The sequence below is a fragment of the Caloenas nicobarica genome, chromosome 3 (genome assembly GCF_036013445.1).
Source record: "Caloenas nicobarica isolate bCalNic1 chromosome 3, bCalNic1.hap1, whole genome shotgun sequence".
NCBI classification, from domain to species: Eukaryota; Metazoa; Chordata; class Aves; order Columbiformes; family Columbidae; genus Caloenas; species Caloenas nicobarica.
The window spans coordinates 91,688,841-91,708,451 of NC_088247.1; the positions used below are offsets into that span (position 1 = coordinate 91,688,841).

General features: G+C 49.5%; 1 protein-coding gene across 2 annotated transcripts; it reads left to right on the forward strand.

The window, feature by feature from the left end:
• Positions 1–1,496: 1,496 nt before the first annotated feature.
• FOSL2 (FOS like 2, AP-1 transcription factor subunit) lies at positions 1,497–18,695 on the forward strand. Of its 2 annotated transcripts, none has more exons than XM_065631985.1 (4): positions 1,497–1,676; positions 7,682–7,936; positions 11,546–11,653; positions 13,006–18,695. In XM_065631985.1, the coding sequence occupies exons 1-4, from the start codon at positions 1,578–1,580 to the stop codon at positions 13,513–13,515; spliced, it is 972 nt and encodes a 323-aa protein (XP_065488057.1). In that variant the 5' UTR covers positions 1,497–1,577; the 3' UTR covers positions 13,516–18,695. The 2 variants fall into 2 exon arrangements, with proteins under 2 accessions (XP_065488057.1, XP_065488058.1); XM_065631986.1 differs by lacking the exon at positions 1,497–1,676 and adding an exon at positions 1,793–2,074.
• Positions 18,696–19,611: the final 916 nt, after the last annotated feature.

Genomic DNA, 19,611 nt, shown 5'->3' on the forward strand with positions numbered 1-19,611 from the left:
TGGGATTTGCTACTGCAGGGCAGCCTAGGGCTGTTACCTGCCCTTCCTGTGACATGCCCTGGTTTGGGGGCCTGGAGTGGCTCTGCAGCCAACTCCCAGGAGGATGAAAAAGTAAAGAGAAGTATCAAAATAATTTTTTTTTAAAAAAAGAAAAGGAAGAAAGAAAAGAAAAATAAGAGTAAATATAAAATATTTTTTTTAAAAAAGAATAAAAAGAAAGTAAAGAAAAATTAAAGAGTAAAGGAAAAACAAATAATAAAAATAATATAAATAAACAAATACAGATAAAATAAATAAAATAAATAAAAATACGTTAACACTGCTATAAAAACTAGCCTAACACTTAGTTTATTGATACTGTGAAGAAATGGACCAAGCACTGGGGCAGTGCTGGTGCCGAACATCCTCGGGCAGGGAGGAGGGCTGGATAGATCCCGTCTATCAACCCCTCGCCGAGCCCCCGTGCTGGGGCGGGGGGGGAGGAGACTGGCCTATGGGGCGAGATTTGCCGCCCGTTCCCCAAAAATCATTACTGCACCCCCCACACCTCCCAGCGGTGCGCCTGCCCCTTTAAATCCCGGCGGCGGAGCCAGGGAATCCCTCTCGCAGCGCGTCATCCGCGGCAAGGAAACCCGCGCTCGCGTCGTGCGACGCAAATGACCATTTTTGGCAACGTGCGACAACGGACGGGACCAAGTGGGGCGGGGGGAGGCGGAGCCTGACGGGAACACGCCGCCGCGCCGCCCCCGCCGCTCCGCCCGCCCCGCCCGGACCCGCGCAGAGCGCGGGTCCGGGCGGGGCGGGCGGAGCGGCGGGGGCGGCGCGGCGGACGAGCCGGGGGCGGGCACAATCCCCCGTTCCCCATCCCGCCCCCCCCGCGGCGGCGGCAGGTGGGAGGCTCCGCGCTGGCAAGGTGGGGCCGGTGCGCCGCGGGTTTGACGTGTGCGAGTGCACATGGTGCGGCGGCGGCGGGCGGATAATAAGCGAGTGGGACCGGGGCGATGCCATTGCTCTGAGTCACCGCGGGTGCGCGGAGCTGCCGCTTCGCCCTACCGGGGAGCCGCGGGGCGTTAGACCCGGTTGAGTCACACCGCGCCGGGAAAAGGGGCGGCCGGTGGTGGTGGTGGTTGGTGGTGGAGGGGGCGGAGGAGAACCGCTCCGCCTGCAGCCCCCGGGGCCGCGGCCGCTCCGCCGGCGGGGCGAGTCTCACCGGGTAGCGCGGAGAGAGGACATCGGCGTGCGCGCTGCCCGTAAGTGCCCGCGCCTGCCTGCGCGCACGGCTCTGCTCCCGCCGCACCGCCGAGCCCTCCCGTCCCCTCGCCACTTCGCTGCCACTTCAGCCTCTTTTATTTTTCTTTTGTTATTTTTCTTTTTTTCTCTCTTTTTATTATTATTTTTTTTTTACCTTTCTCCACCTCCAAAGCATTTTTTTTTTCCCGTTCCGCGGCGAGCGTTGGGAGGCGAAAGGCAAGAGCCGAAGAAGTCGGGAGGGAGAAGGGGGCGGGGAGACGGCGAGGGAGCGGCGGGTGTCGGTGTGAGAAGGCGGGGACGCGGCTCCCCCGGCCCGACCTCGGACCATGTACCAGGACTACCCCGGGAACTTCGACACCTCCTCCAGAGGCAGCAGCGGCTCCCCGGGGCATCCCGAGACCTACTCCAGCGGCGTAGCCCAGCAGGTAGGGCCGGGCGCTGCCCCTCTCCCCCGGGTCCCTCCGGGGGCTGCTACGAGCGCTCCCGGCACGGGAGTTCACCGCCACGCCCGGGGAGCGGCGCTTCCTCCGGCGGAGAGGCGCCGTCCGCGAGGGCGCAGGCGGTGCCGGGGCGCGGGCTGCCCGCAGCCGCCGTCCCGTCGCCCCCGGTGGGACACCACCGCTTTTCTTCCCTCCCTCCCTGCTTGCCTCGGAGCGAGTGCTGCGACCCTTCCGTGCGGGACTTTCGGTGGGGTTCTGCTCCTACTGGGGCCGGTGGTGCCTACCCCGGGCCGGGGAGTGTCGTGGGAGGCAGCGGCCTGGCCTGAGCGGGGACGTGCGGCGAGGAAGCGCCCGGCGGACTGCAGCCGTCGCCCCGGCCTCAGGTAGAGCGGGGCCCGCGGGTGTCGGTGGGGTTCCCCGCCCCGGTGCCCGGGGACCAGCCGCAGCGGCGGGCTGAGGCCAGCTCGGAAATCACAGGGCTCCTCCGGGCAACTTTTCTTTTCGAGGCCGGTAACGCAAATACACGGGCGCATCTGAGTCTTCCTCCTTCCTGCTTTTGTTCTCCTCGGGAGCTTTTCTGTCCTGCTGTTCACCACTCCTTCCTGGGCACTGCGGCACTGTCCTGGGCTCGCTCGCACCAGACTGAGCGTCTTCCCCGGGACTTGAGAAGGTGCCGCCTGAGCTACTTTCGAGGCGCTGTTGCAGCCGCCGTAGAACACGCAGGGAGCGGCTCGGAGTGGGCTCTAGCTTTTTCAAGCGTCTAAAGTGGTCTCCCCGCTTCTCCCCCGGCTCCGGTCCCCAGCTTTAGCTCTGTGGCGGTGACACTATTTTCGCCTCTCCCACCGGTGCGACCCGAAGAACGGCGGCGTGTCGCTTTGCTCTCTCTGCCGGCTCCTCCTTCGCTTTACCGGGAGCCGCCGGCCGCTCTCCGGCGGCCGGTGGCTTTTTCCCGAGCGGGAGTTTCCCGGGGAGCCGCCGGAGCGCTCCCAGCGCTGCCGATCCTGCTCCCCCTGCAAGCTCCCGTGCCGGGCGGCACTTGAAGAATGGGAGATGTTTCCTGTGGAAACGGCGTGAATTCACGGACCTGAAAGTCTGGTCGGGTAGTTTGAGTTTTTTTTCCATTTCATTTTCCTAAGAAAACATCTCGGAATGGCTTATATGCCTACATTGAATATATCCACCACTTCTGGGGAAGGCATTACACAATCGGGCCAGTTATACAAACCTGGGTTATTTCATAACTTGTTTACATCAGCTGGCCCAGCCTTACTCTTTTTTTTCTTTTTTTGCTTTTTCAGAGTTGCCCCCCCCCCCTTCAAATATTATTATTTCTTGTGTGGCTTGTATGAGCAAACTGGCAGCGTAAGCACATTGCTGTCTTAGCATCAAGAAGTCATACGATCACTAAAAAAAAAAAAAAAAAGAAAAGTTTTTTTTAAAAAAAAAGTCCAGTCTTAAACTTTGCCAACCGTACCAGCCCGTGACATTCCTCACATTAAAGAAGTTTTACCAGAAATGACTCTCCGCCGCTCCCCGCCCGCTCTAAACGCATCTCGCTGGTGCCCTCTGCGGGCTGCGGACCGGGGTTTCCAGGGATTGCGTTAATAACTCGGCTCCGGCTTATTCCCTGTTTTACAGTAAATGCCAGGACAAGGTGGGGGGGGCAAGAAAGGGGGGGCTGAGAAGCTGGAAACACCCAGCAAGTTGCAAATCCTTCGCTCTCCCTTTCCTCCTCTGATTCAGCAGCTGTGCTGGATTCAAGCACTTGCTGCAGGAGGTCATGAAACACTGGCAACTGCTTAATAGTTGGTCTGGCTGATAACTGGGTTTTCCCCTTTTATTTTCTGGGGCTGCACGTCTTCCCCAGGCAGCTGGTGTGCGTGGCCTTTGATACGGAGGCCAGAGCCCAGTTTCTAGGGTTACTATCTGAAACGGGGCTTTGAGCAGGATACCGGCTTAGCGAGAACATAAATGTTTTCTTTAAGAATCCAGGAGATTTCTCAAGGCCTTGTGTGTCATCTTTCCCTTGATCCTTACAGATGTTGTAGATTAGGATCAAATGTGAGCATCGCCTTCACCCTAGCACTTGGGCTGTTCTACTGATTCCGGTCTACAGAGTTCTGCAGAGTTTTATCACTGCAGAAAATATGCAGTGTAGAAATTTTTTCTTTAGTGGTTTTTTTTTTTCTTTCCCCAAAACAAGAAAAGATGCTTCAGTCACATGTTTAAGTGGAAACTGTGTCTCTGAGCCAAAACTTTGATGCTTTTTAATTATTTTTCCCATACAACACAGCACTGGAACATTTTTCTTTTAAGTTGCTTGTCATGCTATTTTCCTAATCACTGACTTGCCATGTGGTAAACATAGACTCTAATGGGAAGAGTTTGTGCACTCTTTCAGACCAGTTGACTTTCCCCTCAGATATCCCAGCCCTGTGTCCAGTTCCTTTGAGGAGATGTTCAACATGGGAGAGCCATCAGGGGCCTTATGTTTTTTTATAGGATATATCCTATACACTCTATATTGTTAAAGATCCTCTGGGTGGGTTTTAGGTGGTTTTGTTGTTGGGTTTGGTTTTTTTCCATGGTTATCAGACCCTTTTCTGAAGCAGTTTCTCGTGCTGCTCAGCGCTCGCAGTTACAGATGTAACTGAAGGCCCAGAGGGGAGTGGAGACACAATGGGGTGCGGTATGGAAACTCTGTGTTAAGATGGCGAAAGGAACCACAGAGCCAAAGCCCGAAACGTTCCTGTGCTGCCTGTGCACCTAAGCTGTGACCTGCTAACGTAGCCTGTCCCTGCCTGTGCCAGGACTCACTGGAGACTCCCTTGACTGTGGATCAAGGAAGGCTCCTCTCCAACCCTGTATTTTTAAGGCAGAACAGAGACTGACCTCCGTTCTTGGCACTCTTAATAACAGGACTCTTTCTGTTTGCTGTTTAGTGTTTGTTTGTTATGTGATGTGTGTTTGTTTGTTTTCATGATACCTTCATCTGTGTGCTGCTTGGGTCAGGAGGAGAGCAGTGGCTTCGTGGTTGAGCATGTGCTGTGTGGGTAGCCCTGCAATCTGGCTATTGCCACACCTTTTCTGCAGTGCCGTGAATTCCTTGTAGATAAGGAGAACCAAGAGCTGGCAGAGAGTTGCCTCCAGGAGCCTCTCCCGGGTCAGGAGAGGAGAGCTGTGGATGTCTGGGGTGAGGAAGTGGCAGGAGGGGGTCTGGAAAGAGGAGAAACGGGGAGGCGGGTGAGGGCATGTGGTGCTGCCAGAGGGATCGAAGCTCTCTGAAGGGAGAGCAGAGTTGGAGCCATAGTCTGGAGAAAGATCTGGAGCTCCGAAGTCAGAAGGAGAGTGACCAAAAGGACTGTGCAGGTGAGGTGGCAGGGAATTTGAGACCTGACGCTGAAACCGTCAGCATCCCAGGGGTCAGAGCTTATGGCCACTGGACAGAGTGGGGAGGTGCAGCAGCATTTTGGCAGGGCAAAGCTGATCCAGTGCAGTGTCCTAGATGGACAGTGAGGTATGTGAGGCCAGCCTGACCAGCAACACCTGTAAAACCCAGAGGTAGCCTGAGCACCCTGTACCTGAACACTCAGCCTGTCACAGCAGCATATCCCTTAATTAGTTATCTGGGAAAAATACTGCCTGTGGAAAATACAGAATACAGGCTTGGGGAATTTTTTAATCTATTTAGAGGGATTAGAAAGGAAGCTGCTGACAGAAGTGGAGCATAGCACGGTCAGGGACTGCAGTCTGACTGGTCTCTTCCCTGGGTCTGCAAGCAAGTACCGTGGAGCTGCTGAGGGATGTGGCTGAACTGAGCAGCTCCCGTTTGCTGTCCAGGAGCCCTCCGCTAGTGTTAGAGAAGGGTCCAAGGCTGAAAACAAGAGTGGCTGCAAGTCCAATAGTCACTTCATCAATAGTGCAGGGCCAGATCTTTGTGTCAGACACTTGTATCTTATGTGGCTGATCCGGTAGTGGGTCTTACTCTCCTGACCTCTGATGGGAATTTTTAGCAGATCGTTGGAGGCTGCAGTAGTGGGGCACCTGCAAATGTTGTTTTCTCTGGAATGCAAATGGTGTCTTTGCATAGGAAAGCACCAAAAGATCTCAATGTTTTGCAGCCACAGCTTTCTAGTGCCCCTGCAAAGAAGACAAGAGCCTTTCTTCTCTGCTTTTTGGTACAGCAGAGATGGTGGTACAAGTAGATAAAGGTCATGGTAGAAGCCACTTGTGGAGCTGAAAGGAGAACTTGCGTCCCCTGAGCATCTGTGGTTTAACTAGTTTTGACCTTCCTCCCTTCTGCAAAGTTAAATCTCTTTGTTACAGTGTTATGGTTGGGGAGTCACCAAGGCATCCATCCTCTCCCATGCCATGTGGCCACAGCCTGCATTGGGCAGAGCAAAGAAGGGGATTTGCACCAGTAAATTCCTCTGTAGTGTTGACAGTTTGCAGCTCTGGCTCTCTGCAGTTAACTGGGAGAGGTCACAAAGATGCCTTGCACTCTGACATGTGGGGTATGCTGAGGCTGTGTTGCACTTGAGCTCCAGGTGAATCTGAGGTTCTGGTGGGGCTTTTGCCAAGGTCTTGGTGCCCGTGTCATCCTGGCTGTGTAATTCCCCCACCCACTTAACTTGATTCACTCCTTCCTTCTCTCGTCCTTTCTTGCTGTATTTTGAGCTGTCCAAAGCTGTAAGTCGGCATTTGTCAGAATTCAAACTGGATCTTCTGGTCTCCAGGCGTTGGCAACAGGACTTCTTATGGCTAATACTGGCCTGAAATGCTGTAGCTATCAGAATGTGAAATACTGTTTGCAGTAGCCCTGGTTTAACAAAGCACTTAAGGTGCTTGACTAGGCACACCCTGAAAAGGAAACCTGTGTCCAAGTGCTGTCCCTTATCTGGGACGCTTACCTGAGCTGAGGTCAGGCTAACACAAGGGCTCTCACTTCTCTGGGAAGCTAGTTTGTTGACCCAAGAATGTACATTTTTCATGGGATCATTTCATGGCTTAAAAATTGATGGTTGTGATGGCTGCTGGTCCTACGAGCCGCATCCCTTGCACAGTGATTGCTGGAGCAAGGCTCGTCTGTCTGTGAAACAGAGTCTAACCGCTTAAAACCTCCTGAAGGAGCTCTGCAAAGACAAAAACATTCTTTCTCCCCTGCTTCCCCCTCCGGGGACAAGCGATTGTTTTCCTTCCAGTTTAGTGCCAGCATATTATCCAGATGGATTTACCTCTGTCTGAAAGAAAGTGTACATGTATTTTGGAGGAGATCGTTACCTGCTGCCTTGGTTTTACTGCTGCCTTGTTTTGTCTAGACAGTGCAGAGAGCTGCAGGGAACTTGTCCGATCTGAATCCTAAGACCTATTTTATAGACTGCTATTAAAATACAAATCCTCACACGTAACCATCCCGGGGCTGGGTTGCTTGTGTGCTCTGTGTGTGGCGAGCACAGAACCACTGAACAAGAAGCAATCTGCTGTTCTTGCTGTACCAAACCCTGCATGGACCGAGCCCAAATTTCAGGGGAATCCGTTGGTGGAAAGCGGCTTTGCCCTGCTTGGTAACGGCATTTCAAAACTGAAGTTTCTCTTCCTTTTCTTTGGACTGGCAGAGAAGTGTTTTTCTAGAAACTCCTTAATTCCCCTTTCGCTCCAAGCCAGAAGGAGCGGTGGGCACAGGCGGGAGGCGGCGGTGATGGGGAGGCTGGTGTAGGGGATGCTGGGGAGGTGTGGGGAGATGAGGAAGGGGGCTGGGAGAGGGCAGGGCTTCTCTGGAGGGGAAGCGCCGGAGTCTGGCACAGTGGTGGGCAGGGGCAGCCTGGGAGGCTGCGGAGGCATTGGCAGCTGGTGCCTTTGCTTCAGGTGCTGCTTTGATCCTCGCTGGTGCTGCTCCTGAGGGCCTCGCTGGTTTCTGAGTAACCACTTATGTTCTGCTTCCATTGACGGTTTCTTCTCTCTCTGTCTTTCTCCTCTACCTTTCCTCCTAGAAATTTCGAGTAGATATGCCAGGATCAGGCAGTGCTTTTATCCCTACGATCAACGCCATCACAACTAGCCAAGACCTGCAGTGGATGGTCCAGCCCACCGTCATCACCTCCATGTCAAGCCCTTACTCTCGCTCGCACCCCTACAGCCACCCGCTGCCCCCGCTGTCTTCAGTGGCTGGACACACGGCCCTTCAGCGACCTGGTGTGATCAAAACCATCGGGACCACTGTGGGACGGAGACGAAGAGATGAGCAGGTAACCACGGTGGGGAGAGCATCTGAGGATGCCTCAAAAACAAGGGTACAGAGAATTTTCTCCCCCCTCGGCTCTTTTGTGGAATCTCCTGACTCCATGGGGAGGTCCCCAGTGCTGTGCAGGTGCTGAGGTTTCTCAGAGTGACGTACAACATAAGCCAGAAGGTGATTTTATTGCTGCTTCCTCATCGTACAGCGAGAATTACCCACTCTCCATCACACGCTTCGCACCACTGGGCCACATTGCGGCTCGGTTTCAAAAGCAGGTGAAACTCTGAAGTTGAGCCTTGGGTTTCAGTTTGAGTGTCTCTGCCACGCCAGGCAGAAGGAAACCTCTGAGCAAACACAGGAGTTTTTACGTAGGTCCTTTACAAATCTGACACCCAAATTACTCCAGCCGGTGTTTTATATCTGCTCTGTGGCAGCAGGTGCTGCTCCAGTCTCACTCTAGGGTGATACCACCAGGACCCACCAGCATTGTGCCAGGAGGAACAGCTTCCCTAGAGCACTTCAGCTCTAGTAGCAAGAGCCTTCTGGATGTCTGGGGTCTAAAGCCACCTTCCCACTACAAACATGCAACCGCTTGATCTATTCACAGCGGTGGGGTGGGAATCCCATAAGCAGAGATCTTTCTGCCCCCAACCCAGTTGCATTTTCACAGCCAGAAAGGGGTGGCTTGTGCCACTGCTGGCCTGTGCTCAATCTCCTGATGGAAATATTGAGCCAGAACCCTGGATCCAGTGCTGGGGCTGGGTGGTGGACTAGATGCAAGTGTCTCATCTTTTAGAAATCCTTTCATCCTTGTGAATATCTTCTTGGTGAGAAACACAGCCCTCTCTAGGGCTGTCTGTGAATAGCTAGCCACAGTGCTAGGCTGGCTTGTTTTTAAAAAATATTTAAAAATCTGAATAATCTAGATGTCTCTGAATTGTTCCCAAGCAGCAGTTGTGTGGGTCGCTGCAGAGCAGTGTAAGGAGATGCGCTGCGCACCCTCAGTACACCAGCACACGCTATTGCATGAGGTCTGTTTCTAATAAGACTCACCAGCCCTACTTTTTACTTCCACGTCATCTGTTTTGCTTCACAGCCTGGTTATTTTATGTGGAGTCGCTGTCTGGTTTAGACCTAAGAGGCAGGGAAGGGGTTAAAGTCACTTGTCCAGCGTGAGCCACACTACACTTCTATGTGGAGACCTGGTATGGGTGCACTGAGGACCCATTTTTGGGAGGAAGGACGGGGCAGCTGTGTGGTTCGGGTACGTGCCAGCCCTTTCCACCAGCCAGAGCTACCTCCCTGTTCCCTGTGTGCAGGGCTGGTGTCCAAAGCCAGGGAAGCTCTCACGAGAACTGGAGGAATAATTAGCAACAACTAATTTGTTTGACAAATGCTGCCTCTGTGTTCACAAATTGGCCGTGAAGAGATCACCATATTCTCCGCTTTATTTGTTGTTCAGAGTTATTTGCTGAAGGATGCCTGCCAAGCAATTCCTGGCCTGTGGCTTGTTTGCAAGCCGTTCATTGTGGGTCATTCAAAGCCAAGTCCTTTTGATTAGACACGTGCTAAGGCAGTACCCAGGCGCTGTACCGTGGCTTTTTTGGCTCAGGTTTCCACTGTTGGTGCTTTGAACACCGCATCGGAGTGCCTCTTTGGAAAACACTGTGTAACGCTTTATGAAAAGAGCCTGTTTTGATGAAGGTTTCTGCCAGCGAATGCGCGTATTGGGCTTGGACAAGCTACAGATAACGCATACAGCAGAGGCACGAAGAGTGCCAAATCCAACCGCTTTCAAACAAATCCAGCAACCGCTGACAGAATATTCCTTTTTAGACCTGGTATAATGTTAAGCACGTCCAGATTAGGGGCTTCATTCACGTCGATGAGATTTTTACAAAGTACAGCCTCTGAGATAGATAATTTAAAAATGGCTGAAGGCCCTGAGAGGAGAAGTCTCGTTCCCAACGTATTTCAATGAGGCCTGTGCTTCTGAAGCATGAAAGGGCTCTTGAAAACTGCACACAGAGGCCTCAAGTCAGCACAGAATTTGTGTGCGTGCTAAATGCTTTGCCACACTGCGGATACTCGTGTGCAAATACATTTTTACCTGCCACATGTATGGGCTGGGAATGAAGCAAGCAGAGCTGTGGTGGAGAGAGTGGTGCCTGCGGGGGCCCCTTACTGGGAGGGAATATGCCAAATTCCCACTGCCTGCTTCCCAGCAGGGTGCAGGTACCCCCCTGACCCTGAGATGGAAAAGCTTTCAGGCCCAAAGCCTGTGTCCTGAAGTTCTAGAAGTGCTTATATCTCTTGGCGTGCATCCAGGGGCTTGCCCTGCATACAGGTGAAATCACAGGCATGAATAGGATCCCCCCCAAAAAAGCAGAACTGAGGAAGGGGAATGCCCAGAGGCTGAAGTAAACTCCCCCAAACTGCAAAGATCAAAATTAAGGAAATAAAGCAAACCAAAACAAACCAGAATGAGGTTAGAGTAAAACTAACACTAAAAATAAAAGACTGGTGAATGTCTCATTTGTGATTTTGACAGCCCTTGAAGATATTAAAACTGAAAGCTTTTATGAAAAGGTTTTTCTTTCCATTCTCCGCTGGCACTACATGAGATCTGCCATGTGCTCTGCAGGCTGCTGGTTTCGCTGTCGTTTGCAGTCACTGGGCCAAAGCCCCACAGCACACACCAGCGCGGTGAGGCTGAAGCACAGGGCACGAGGTGGGTCTGCGGTGGTGCAGGGTGCTTGGCCAAACACGTGCCATGAATCCCCACGGATGGCTGTTTGCTCCAGCTCCTGCATGCCGTGTGCCGGCTGTACAGCCATGCTGTACGGGCGCCTCGGCAGCGCTGTGAGCCCATCTGCTGCTGCTGGGATTTGTAAAACCTCACCTCAAACCCCAAAAGCTAGGCCTGACTTGGCCAGATCTTGTGGGCTCCTGCTCACTTCCTCTGGTTTCACAAGAGTGTCGCGGGATGGGTTTCTATGGAATTGCTCCTGATTTACATCAGCGAGGATGTCAGCTGGCCTCAGGAAGCCCTTGATATCACTGGAGCCTTGCCTGCTGATGCAAGAAGCACAGTGTGTTATCTCGCTGAGTGCTCAAAAATCTGAGGTCAGGATTTTTGGTGGTACAAATCATTGTTGCTTCATGGACTTCATGGGAGCTCTGCTGATTTCCCTGTCTCCCCATCCACCCCATCCCCGACCTTCAAGCTAACAACTATTTTTGTGTGGGAAGCGGCAGATATTTTCTTTCAAGAAAGAGACACTTACAACATAGTGCTCTGGTTTTGCTTAATGTACCACCCAAGTTGTGAAACAATCAGAGCATCTTTTATCTGTTTGGCCTTGGTGCAGATTCACTGTCTTCTTACACAATCTTCCCCCCGCTCCCTGCTCCATCTTCTCGTCACCCTTCTGCTAAGACCCGGTGCAGGCAGAGATACTGTGCACTTTCATCTTCTGCTGACATCAGTGAAGAGGGGGAGTGCTCAGCATCCTGCTGGATCAGGCCTTTTTCCTTTGCATTGCGGTTGAATCCTCACAAACTTCAAGGAATGCCTTGCTCAGATCTGATTGTGGGTTTTCTTGGCTCTTGCCCACAGCTGTCGCCTGAGGAAGAAGAGAAGCGAAGGATCCGGAGAGAGAGGAACAAGCTGGCAGCTGCTAAGTGTCGTAACAGGCGTCGAGAGCTAACAGAGAAGCTCCAGGCGGTATGTGCTCTGCATACTTTTCTCCTTCTTTGCCACCTGCCCTTCGGACCAGCTCGCAGGGCATTGCTCTCTCTTCACTAGGGTGCTTGAGGAAGATGCTACAAAACATGTGCTCCCTTCTTCTTCCAATGCTGCGTTGCGGTGTTGCTCCTACACCGATGGTGGTGAGGGCTTGGGCCTGGAGCTCAGGAGCTTAAATTTCCCTTGCTGACCACCCAAAATGTCGTAGGAGCTCCCCCTTCTAGCCTCCCAACTAGCACCAGTCTCCCTACTGCTTGCCTCCCTCCAAGTGAAAATAAAGATGCTGTGTGCATGATCCTACCATCTTCAGTGCTTTTGACCATAAAAAAACAAAGCACTGAAGATGGTAGGATCATCCAAAAGCAGTTGAAAATGAGGTAGATGTTATGTGTACCTATCAAAGTTATGTCATTTAGCCCAACCTATCTTTGGTGGGTGTAACTGATTTCCTGCACAAAGAAAGCACTGCAGAGATTTGTGGTCTGGTGCCACAGGAGAAGGTAGGGATGAGTGCAAGAAGGTGGGTAAGAGACTGGCTGAAGAAAAGATAAGGATGGATTGTGCTGAAAGAGGCTAGAGGGAAGGCTCCAGTGCTTCCAGCCTGGGGCTGATTGAATTCTGTGATCTGTTTAACAAGCGCAGCAGCAGCAGTGAAAGCACACCAGTGAAACATGCTGTCAACTCAGATTCAGGAGGTATTCTCAGTGTAGGGCAGGCAGGATGGACATCCTATAGGAAGAATTTAAGGACTGTCATGACTAAAGTAATAGAATTGAAAGGGGTGCAAAGTGGGAGGTCATATCCTGAAGGACTGAGAGCAAGTACTTCTGTGAAATGGTGAGGAAGGTACTAATTGCCCACAGATTGACTATAAGCCATCAGTGTGATGTGACCATGAAAGGTAAATGTATTAACTCAAGGATTCAAGGATGCATCAAGGGAATGATACAGTGGAGTTGAAAGTGTTAGTCCTTTGTGCAAGACTCAGGGAAGTGTCAGACCTCGTTTGGACTATACACTATAGAAGGAAAATGGAAACAGTTTAGAGGTTGCTGCATGCTACCTCTGTCTACAAAGTGGAAAGAACATGACTTAAAGTGACACAAAAAGTGATGGGAGGAGATTTTATAACCCTTAGATTGGTGAAGTCTGGGAATAGCCTACTGGTAGACATATGACACACAAGATGCTTGGCCGGCAATGACATGGTGCCTTGAAGAGTCTGGAGTTTATCTGTTCATGTCAGATGGGAATTGGACTTGATGACCATGTTCCAGGTGAGGAGCAGTGCCAGAGCCTCTGATATTTACTTATTCACCTTTTGTCTGCAGGAAACTGAAGTGCTGGAGGAAGAGAAGTCAGTGCTGCAAAAGGAGATTGCTGAGCTCCAGAAGGAGAAGGAGAAGCTGGAGTTTATGTTGGTGGCTCACAGCCCTGTGTGCAAAATCAGCCCTGAGGAACGTCGGAGCCCACCATCCAGCAGCCTCCAGAGCGTTCGGACTGGAGCGAGCGGAGCGGTGGTGGTGAAGCAGGAGCCTGTAGAGGAAGAGATTCCGTCTTCGTCTTTGGTCCTTGACAAAGCCCAAAGGTCTGTCATTAAGCCCATCAGCATTGCTGGAGGTTTTTATGGGGAGGAGGCACTCAACACTCCTATCGTGGTGACCTCAACACCAGCCATCACTCCTGGCTCCTCCAACTTGGTGTTCACCTACCCCAATGTGTTGGATCAGGAGTCTCCTCTCTCCCCATCCGAGTCCTGCTCCAAAGCTCACCGGAGGAGCAGCAGCAGCGGTGACCAGTCCTCGGATTCCTTGAACTCTCCCACCTTGCTGGCGTTGTAATCCCCCTGCTGCCCCCCATTTTGCCAGTGTGTTACATCCCCCCAGCACCGTGGGGGGAGCCCCCCTCCATGGGATTAGAGACAGGCACAGGATCGTTCAAGCACAAGGGCAGCAAGAACAAGGATGGGGAAGTGCTGCAGCTCCAGGAAGGAGAGTGAGGACCAACGCCAGTTGCCTGGAGGCAGGAAACGGCAACGGTGGGACTGACGTGCCAGGACTGTTTGGAGAGGGTGATGTCCCCTCTGTAGGGACAGCCTATGGAAACCTCTTCATGGCCATAATGGACCTGGGGAGTGCTCCTGGCCAGGACTGAGGGCGAGCTGCAGGCAGTTGCTAGTCATCCCTTTCCTTTGTGAATTGATCTGATCGGTTGTGCTCTGTGCTTAGATCATTCTGGTTAGTTGATCTTACAGCTTCTCTCTTTCCCCTTCTCTCTCTCTCTCTCTCTGCTTATCATTTCCAATGTTGTCGATCCCATGACATTTCATCCAGTTGCTCTGAACTCTAAAGGCTTGGTAGGATCTTTCCTCTTGTGACAGGCTATGAGGAAACATGTAGGGTTTCCCAGGCAGGAGGGGGATGGCTGGGAGGTCTGGGGGAGGGAGAACCAAGAGGAGACCAAGGGCTCAGCAGCAAGGGGAGAGCTTGTAACTCTGGCTTGGGGCACAGACACAGCAAACAGAGATGGCAGGAGGCTCACAAGGAAGCCTTTCTTTCTTAAAATGTAGATATATTTATCCCCTTGGGTTCCTCAAAAAAACAAGTTAGCATCTCGGGGCCAAAGTAGCATCAGAAAAGCTGCTGGGCTGGCACTTAGCAGTGTCTTTGGCAGGGTTTTATTCCAGTTTGGTGGATATCAAATCTGCTGCTTGTTTACTCTTCCTGGGTTGCTCACCGTCTAGGGAGTATTACATCTTCCTCCCCATCAGGGCTCCTGACTCAGAGGCTGATCTCTTCCTGTTAGTAAATCTTCCCTTTGGCCATATTTGCAGAACTTGCTACTGAAAAAGAGGAGGCACCACGTGCCTATGTATCTAGGATGGAAACTGGCAGTGAATAAGAGGGTAAAACTAGCTAGCTATCCCCTTGCTGACTTTTTCTTTGTTGAGAAACAAAGCAGCATGCATCCACACGTTGATGGTAGCGGGTGTTGTTTGCTCAGAGATTCCCAGTTTCCGTACTGGGGGGGAAGGCAGTGGTCCAACCTCCAGCACAGCACAGGCCACAAGGTGCTCCTGACCAGGCAGGAATGGCATGGCTGAAGTGATGACCTGTTTGAACTAGAACAGAGCTTCGGATAACCTCTGGTTACAAATGACAAATTGACAGTGGAGGAAAATTGATTACCATTATTTGCACCTCAGTCTTTGGCCTCTCATTGTAATTGATCTGGTTTTGTTGGGCTTGGTAGTCCTGAAGACAAAAGAACAAATCAGAGGGCTCTTTCCCTAGCCCTAGGTCCTTGTTTTCTCCAACCTGTGGGCTTGGTTGCTACTACTAAGTGCTCACAGAGGGCATGAGCTCTCCAGTGCTGATGTTCACTACTGAAAACAGTCATGTGTGTAACCTGTTCTGTCTTGGAGCCAAGCTCAATTCCTGTTGATGTCAAGGCACTGACAAACCATGACCATGTGCGCACTAGGACTGCCCAGCTTGCCAGCTGAGCCACTTAAGGGTTAGCAATTTGGTCCTGCCTGTTGAAGCTGTGGTGGCGGCTATTTATTTTGGTATGAGATTTTTCTTGTTCTTTTATGTATATATATATTTTTTTAATCAACTGAAACCAGGGTATTTCTTGGTCAGGCTGGACCTGGACAAATGCAATACGCAATTATAGGGCCAGTCCTGTGAAATGCTAAACTGCTGCAGTCCCCACCAACTCCCCTGGGAATTAACAGGGTTCAGCCTTGTGGAACCCGGACCTTTACTCAGCAGGGCTGGCTTCCCTCAAACGCTGGCCACTGCCCATTCCTTAAATCATTTCAAAGGGACACTACTTTGGCTCTGAAGGTAGGCTTTGCTTTTTATTATTCCTATTATTTTTCAACGTGGGTATTTACCAAACCTGCCAGAAATAGAAAGATATTAGTGGTTCTTTTGCTTTATAAAGCTGATTGTGATTCAGGCTTTTTCTTTATTGCTTAAGCACTTCCATCATTATACTGGTGCTAGAAGTTTCAAATGGAGCTCACACAATAAGCAAATTTGATAAAGGAGTTCTCTTGTCCTCACATGAAAATTAAAACTTCATTTTCAACAAAATAGACCTTAAACTTCCCATAGTTTGTACAAAGGATCCTGTTTTCATATGGTTTTATGCAGATGATATCACTTTAGGTGAAACTGCTGCTTCTCTACCCATCTCCATTTTGCCAGATGCTTGTTTGGGCCAATTTGGATTGAGAATCTAACACTGTTCAATAAAATTACTCTGCGTGTCATTTCCATTCCTTTTTGGGGGAGAATGCAACACTGGCAAGTGGTGAATCCTAAAGTGATTTGAGGCTAGTGGAACAAGATCACTGTCTCCTAGGAGGCCAAGACCATTCATACTAGGGATTTTGGGAAGTCAGGTGCCTCTTCCAACACAAGTAAGCCTAAATCCCAGTGGAACAACAAAAATAACCTTGTTTTTGCTCACTGAATCATTGCCAAAAGCAGCTGCAGCTGGCAGTGGGCAACACTGCCTGCTGCCTTGTCACTGACCTTTTCAGAGACAGGACGATCCCCTTTCCTATCCTGTGATGCTGACGGGAGCCACACAAAACTGCCCGGAAAAGAGAATTATTTTCTACTATCTGGAAAAAGCCCCAAATACCTTGTGCCTGCCCATTTTGTCCCTCAAACCTCTTGGAGGATGTCTGCGTTGGGATCGCTGGTCTCCTGCCTTCCGTATTTTGTGGATCAACCTTACCTTTGTTTAGTTTCTAGCAGACAGGTACAGCTTGAGCTCTGCTGCTGCTCTTCTGGTCTGGCCCTGTGTTCTCCTTTTCATGTTTACTGGTGTACTTTTTGGGAATTGACTGTCTTCCCCCATCCCCAAAACAGTATTTTCCAAGAGTTACCTTCCCTACCAGTTCCTAGATGTACAGTGTCTCCATGTTCTGCATGTAATGGGGATGCGGGAGCTGTTATAACTAGTGTCTGACCAAGAGTTGTTGAAGTCAATAGAAAAAGGCCCAGGGAATTTCAGCTGGTATTGGGTCAATCCCCTAGTGACCGGCCCAATGAAGCCCCTAATAACACCTGAATTAATCAATGCCAAACTGGGAGGAGCAGTAGTAGCTGCATTGAAGGAAACATTCAGCTTCCAGGTGATGTTTGCCATTCCAGTTTTGCCCTTGTTCCTCCTTCTCAGTTGTGGCATTGCCTTCCTCCATTCCTTTCTCATAGGTGTGGAGACTGGGTAAGTCTCAAACTGCTGGTGGTGTAGTGGGATTTGGGACCAACATGCTGGGGACAGTAGCTCTCTATTGTGTTTTTATAATTATTATTTAAATGATCTATTTAGTTCATCTGAACCTTTAATTTTGCTGCTTACTATATGTAGGATCCACCTGGCCTTCATCCTAAATGAAAAGAAAAAACCAAAATGAAAACAAACCTAAGACACCCCCCTCCTCCCCAGTATCTTATTATTTATTGGCAGGCAGCCGTCTTGTGCCTGCTCCAGCAGATCTGCCTGCCATTTATTTAACATCCTCCCAACTCACATTCCTGGTATTTGGTTGTTGCTTCTTTTGTTGTTGTTGGGTTTTCTTTCTTTTCCTTCTGAAACAGACTTCTGAAATGTAAGAAATCTTATTATTATGACACAAGTTCAATTTCATTAGGAAGGCCGAGTCAAACATTCTAAGAGGTGGGGGGAACAATTTACATTTTATTTCTTATTTATTTATCATGTTTACATCTTTTTTTTTCCTGTTCAAGACTTGGATATAATAAAGAGAGCATTAAAAATACTCCCATTTTCTTTTTTTTAGGCTTTTTTTTTTGATTCTTTAAATAAAAGATTCTGGGTTTTGTTGTTGTCTGTATAAAATGTAAAAAGAGATATGTTTCTAAAGATGCATTATCATTCCTCTGTGAACAGTAGGTGGAGTTGAGGACAAATCTCAGAATACAAGATAATAATAAAATCCCATCCTGTTTTACTTAATTGTTCCCCTCCTATCCTGTATAATTAAAGGGTTATTCCACTTTCTTGTTTGTGGTTACTTGATATTAAAACCATATTAAGATGTGTAGAAAATAGGTATCCAATTGTTTTTGCTCAGTGAGAGGGTAAAATGTTGTATATATCTTGATATACTGTGTAGTTCAAAGTAACATCGATAAGGGATAGTGCATCTTTATTAGAGCGATAAGTTACTAGTGTCACTGAAGTCCACTTTAAGATCCTCAGATGCAGAAAGGACCTGATTCTGATTCAACTCTCCTGGGAGAAAATTGAAAGCATCAGTAGCATTCAGCTGTTGCAAAGCAGGTGTCAGAGACGGAATCAAGCCTCTGTGATTAATAGGTGACCATGAGGATTATCGAAGGTTTGGGGGCACCATTGTCTTTTTTATTTCCTCAAAAGTTTTAGATCATGGTTTGTTGGTTTTTTTTTTTTTCGGTCTGCAGTGAAGTAGTTTCTGCCAAGGAGGTTCTTAAAGGTGACTGCTGAATTGGGACCCTCCTTTACTTGTTGTGATCTTGATATCGTTCTTGCAGTCCTGGAGAATCTCAGCTCTGAGGCATTCTCTGATGTTGCCTCTCCTCTGTTCTTGTTATTTTACTGTAATACAGGCCTACAGTATTTGCACTAAAATGAAAAGCTTGTTAGAGAAAGCTTGCTGCTATGAAAGAATGAACATATTAAAATGGTTTTGCTTTTACAATTTTAACTGAGTAGCATTTTGTAGAATAAAATCAATTTAGACTGAAAAGAAAAAAAGACTTTCTTTTTTCCTCTGCACCTTTCCCTCCCTACTCTTTTCTTTTCCTCCTGTTCCTCGGTGGTGTGATTTTCCCCCCTTCTCCTTTGGTGCTGAGTTGTAATGATTGGCTGTATTGTTGACTATGCTGCTGAGAGTTATGACACTTGTAAATCTTGTTTTAATGACATTGTGGACACTCTTTTGTATAGCAAGAGCTAACTGGAGTTCTTCTCTCTGTTAATTGAAGTCATTAAAAAGCTCCCTTTGCCATGAACAATTAAAAGCTCACATGTTCCTTCAATATGAACAAACGGGTACAGCATTGCCAGGTGCCCAGCTGTAGCACGTTTCAGGGCTTCTTTCATTTGAGCAGCTGCAATCCAGACAGCTGTTTGGTGCAACAATGGGAACTAGGGCAGAGGCTAGCAGAGCAGACCACCTGGGCTAAAAGGCAAATAATGCATTAATGCTTTCATCTTGGCTTCAAAAGGGAAGGGATAGAGCTAGAAAACGCATGCTGAGGTGACTATTATTATTTTTTTTTTTAATCTGTCTCCTCACCTAGAAGGACTTCAGCTAGAATAGCTTCTGCTCTGAAAACATGGGGTGAGGTGGAGAGCATGGTTGCTTCACTGGCAGTAAGGAGGAGGTTAAGATGGGATTCCCTTGCTCACCTGGGAAAAGCTGCAGTCTCTAGAGTGGAAGGAACCCTGATACATCAGGTTAGGAGTGGAGGATGTCATATTTGAGTTAAAAAAAAAAACCAAAAAAATCCCAAAAAAAACAGTGGTGGGGAGGAGATGTTAGGTGAGTCATGACTAGCCAAGCTGGCACCAGGCCAAGCTGCTCTTACTCATGGGTTCCTTAGGAGTAATGTCTGCTTTGGCTTCCTGCTGGTCCCTGTCCCTCTCTCTCTCTTTCTTTTTTTTTTTTTTTTTTTTTCCCCCACCACCCCTTTTTTTTTTTTTCCACCCCCCTCCCTTTTGTTTTTTGGTTTTGCTTTTTTTGTTTTAACCCCTGCTAAAGGAGATGAGATGTTAGAGTAAGCTATGTGGCTGGCATATGAAAATATTTGTGAAGCCATGGGGAATGCTGAAGGTATCAGTCACCAGAACGGGGAATACGTGCACATGCCTGTGCGAAGTGAGCTCAGCGGTCAGGAATCCATATTGTA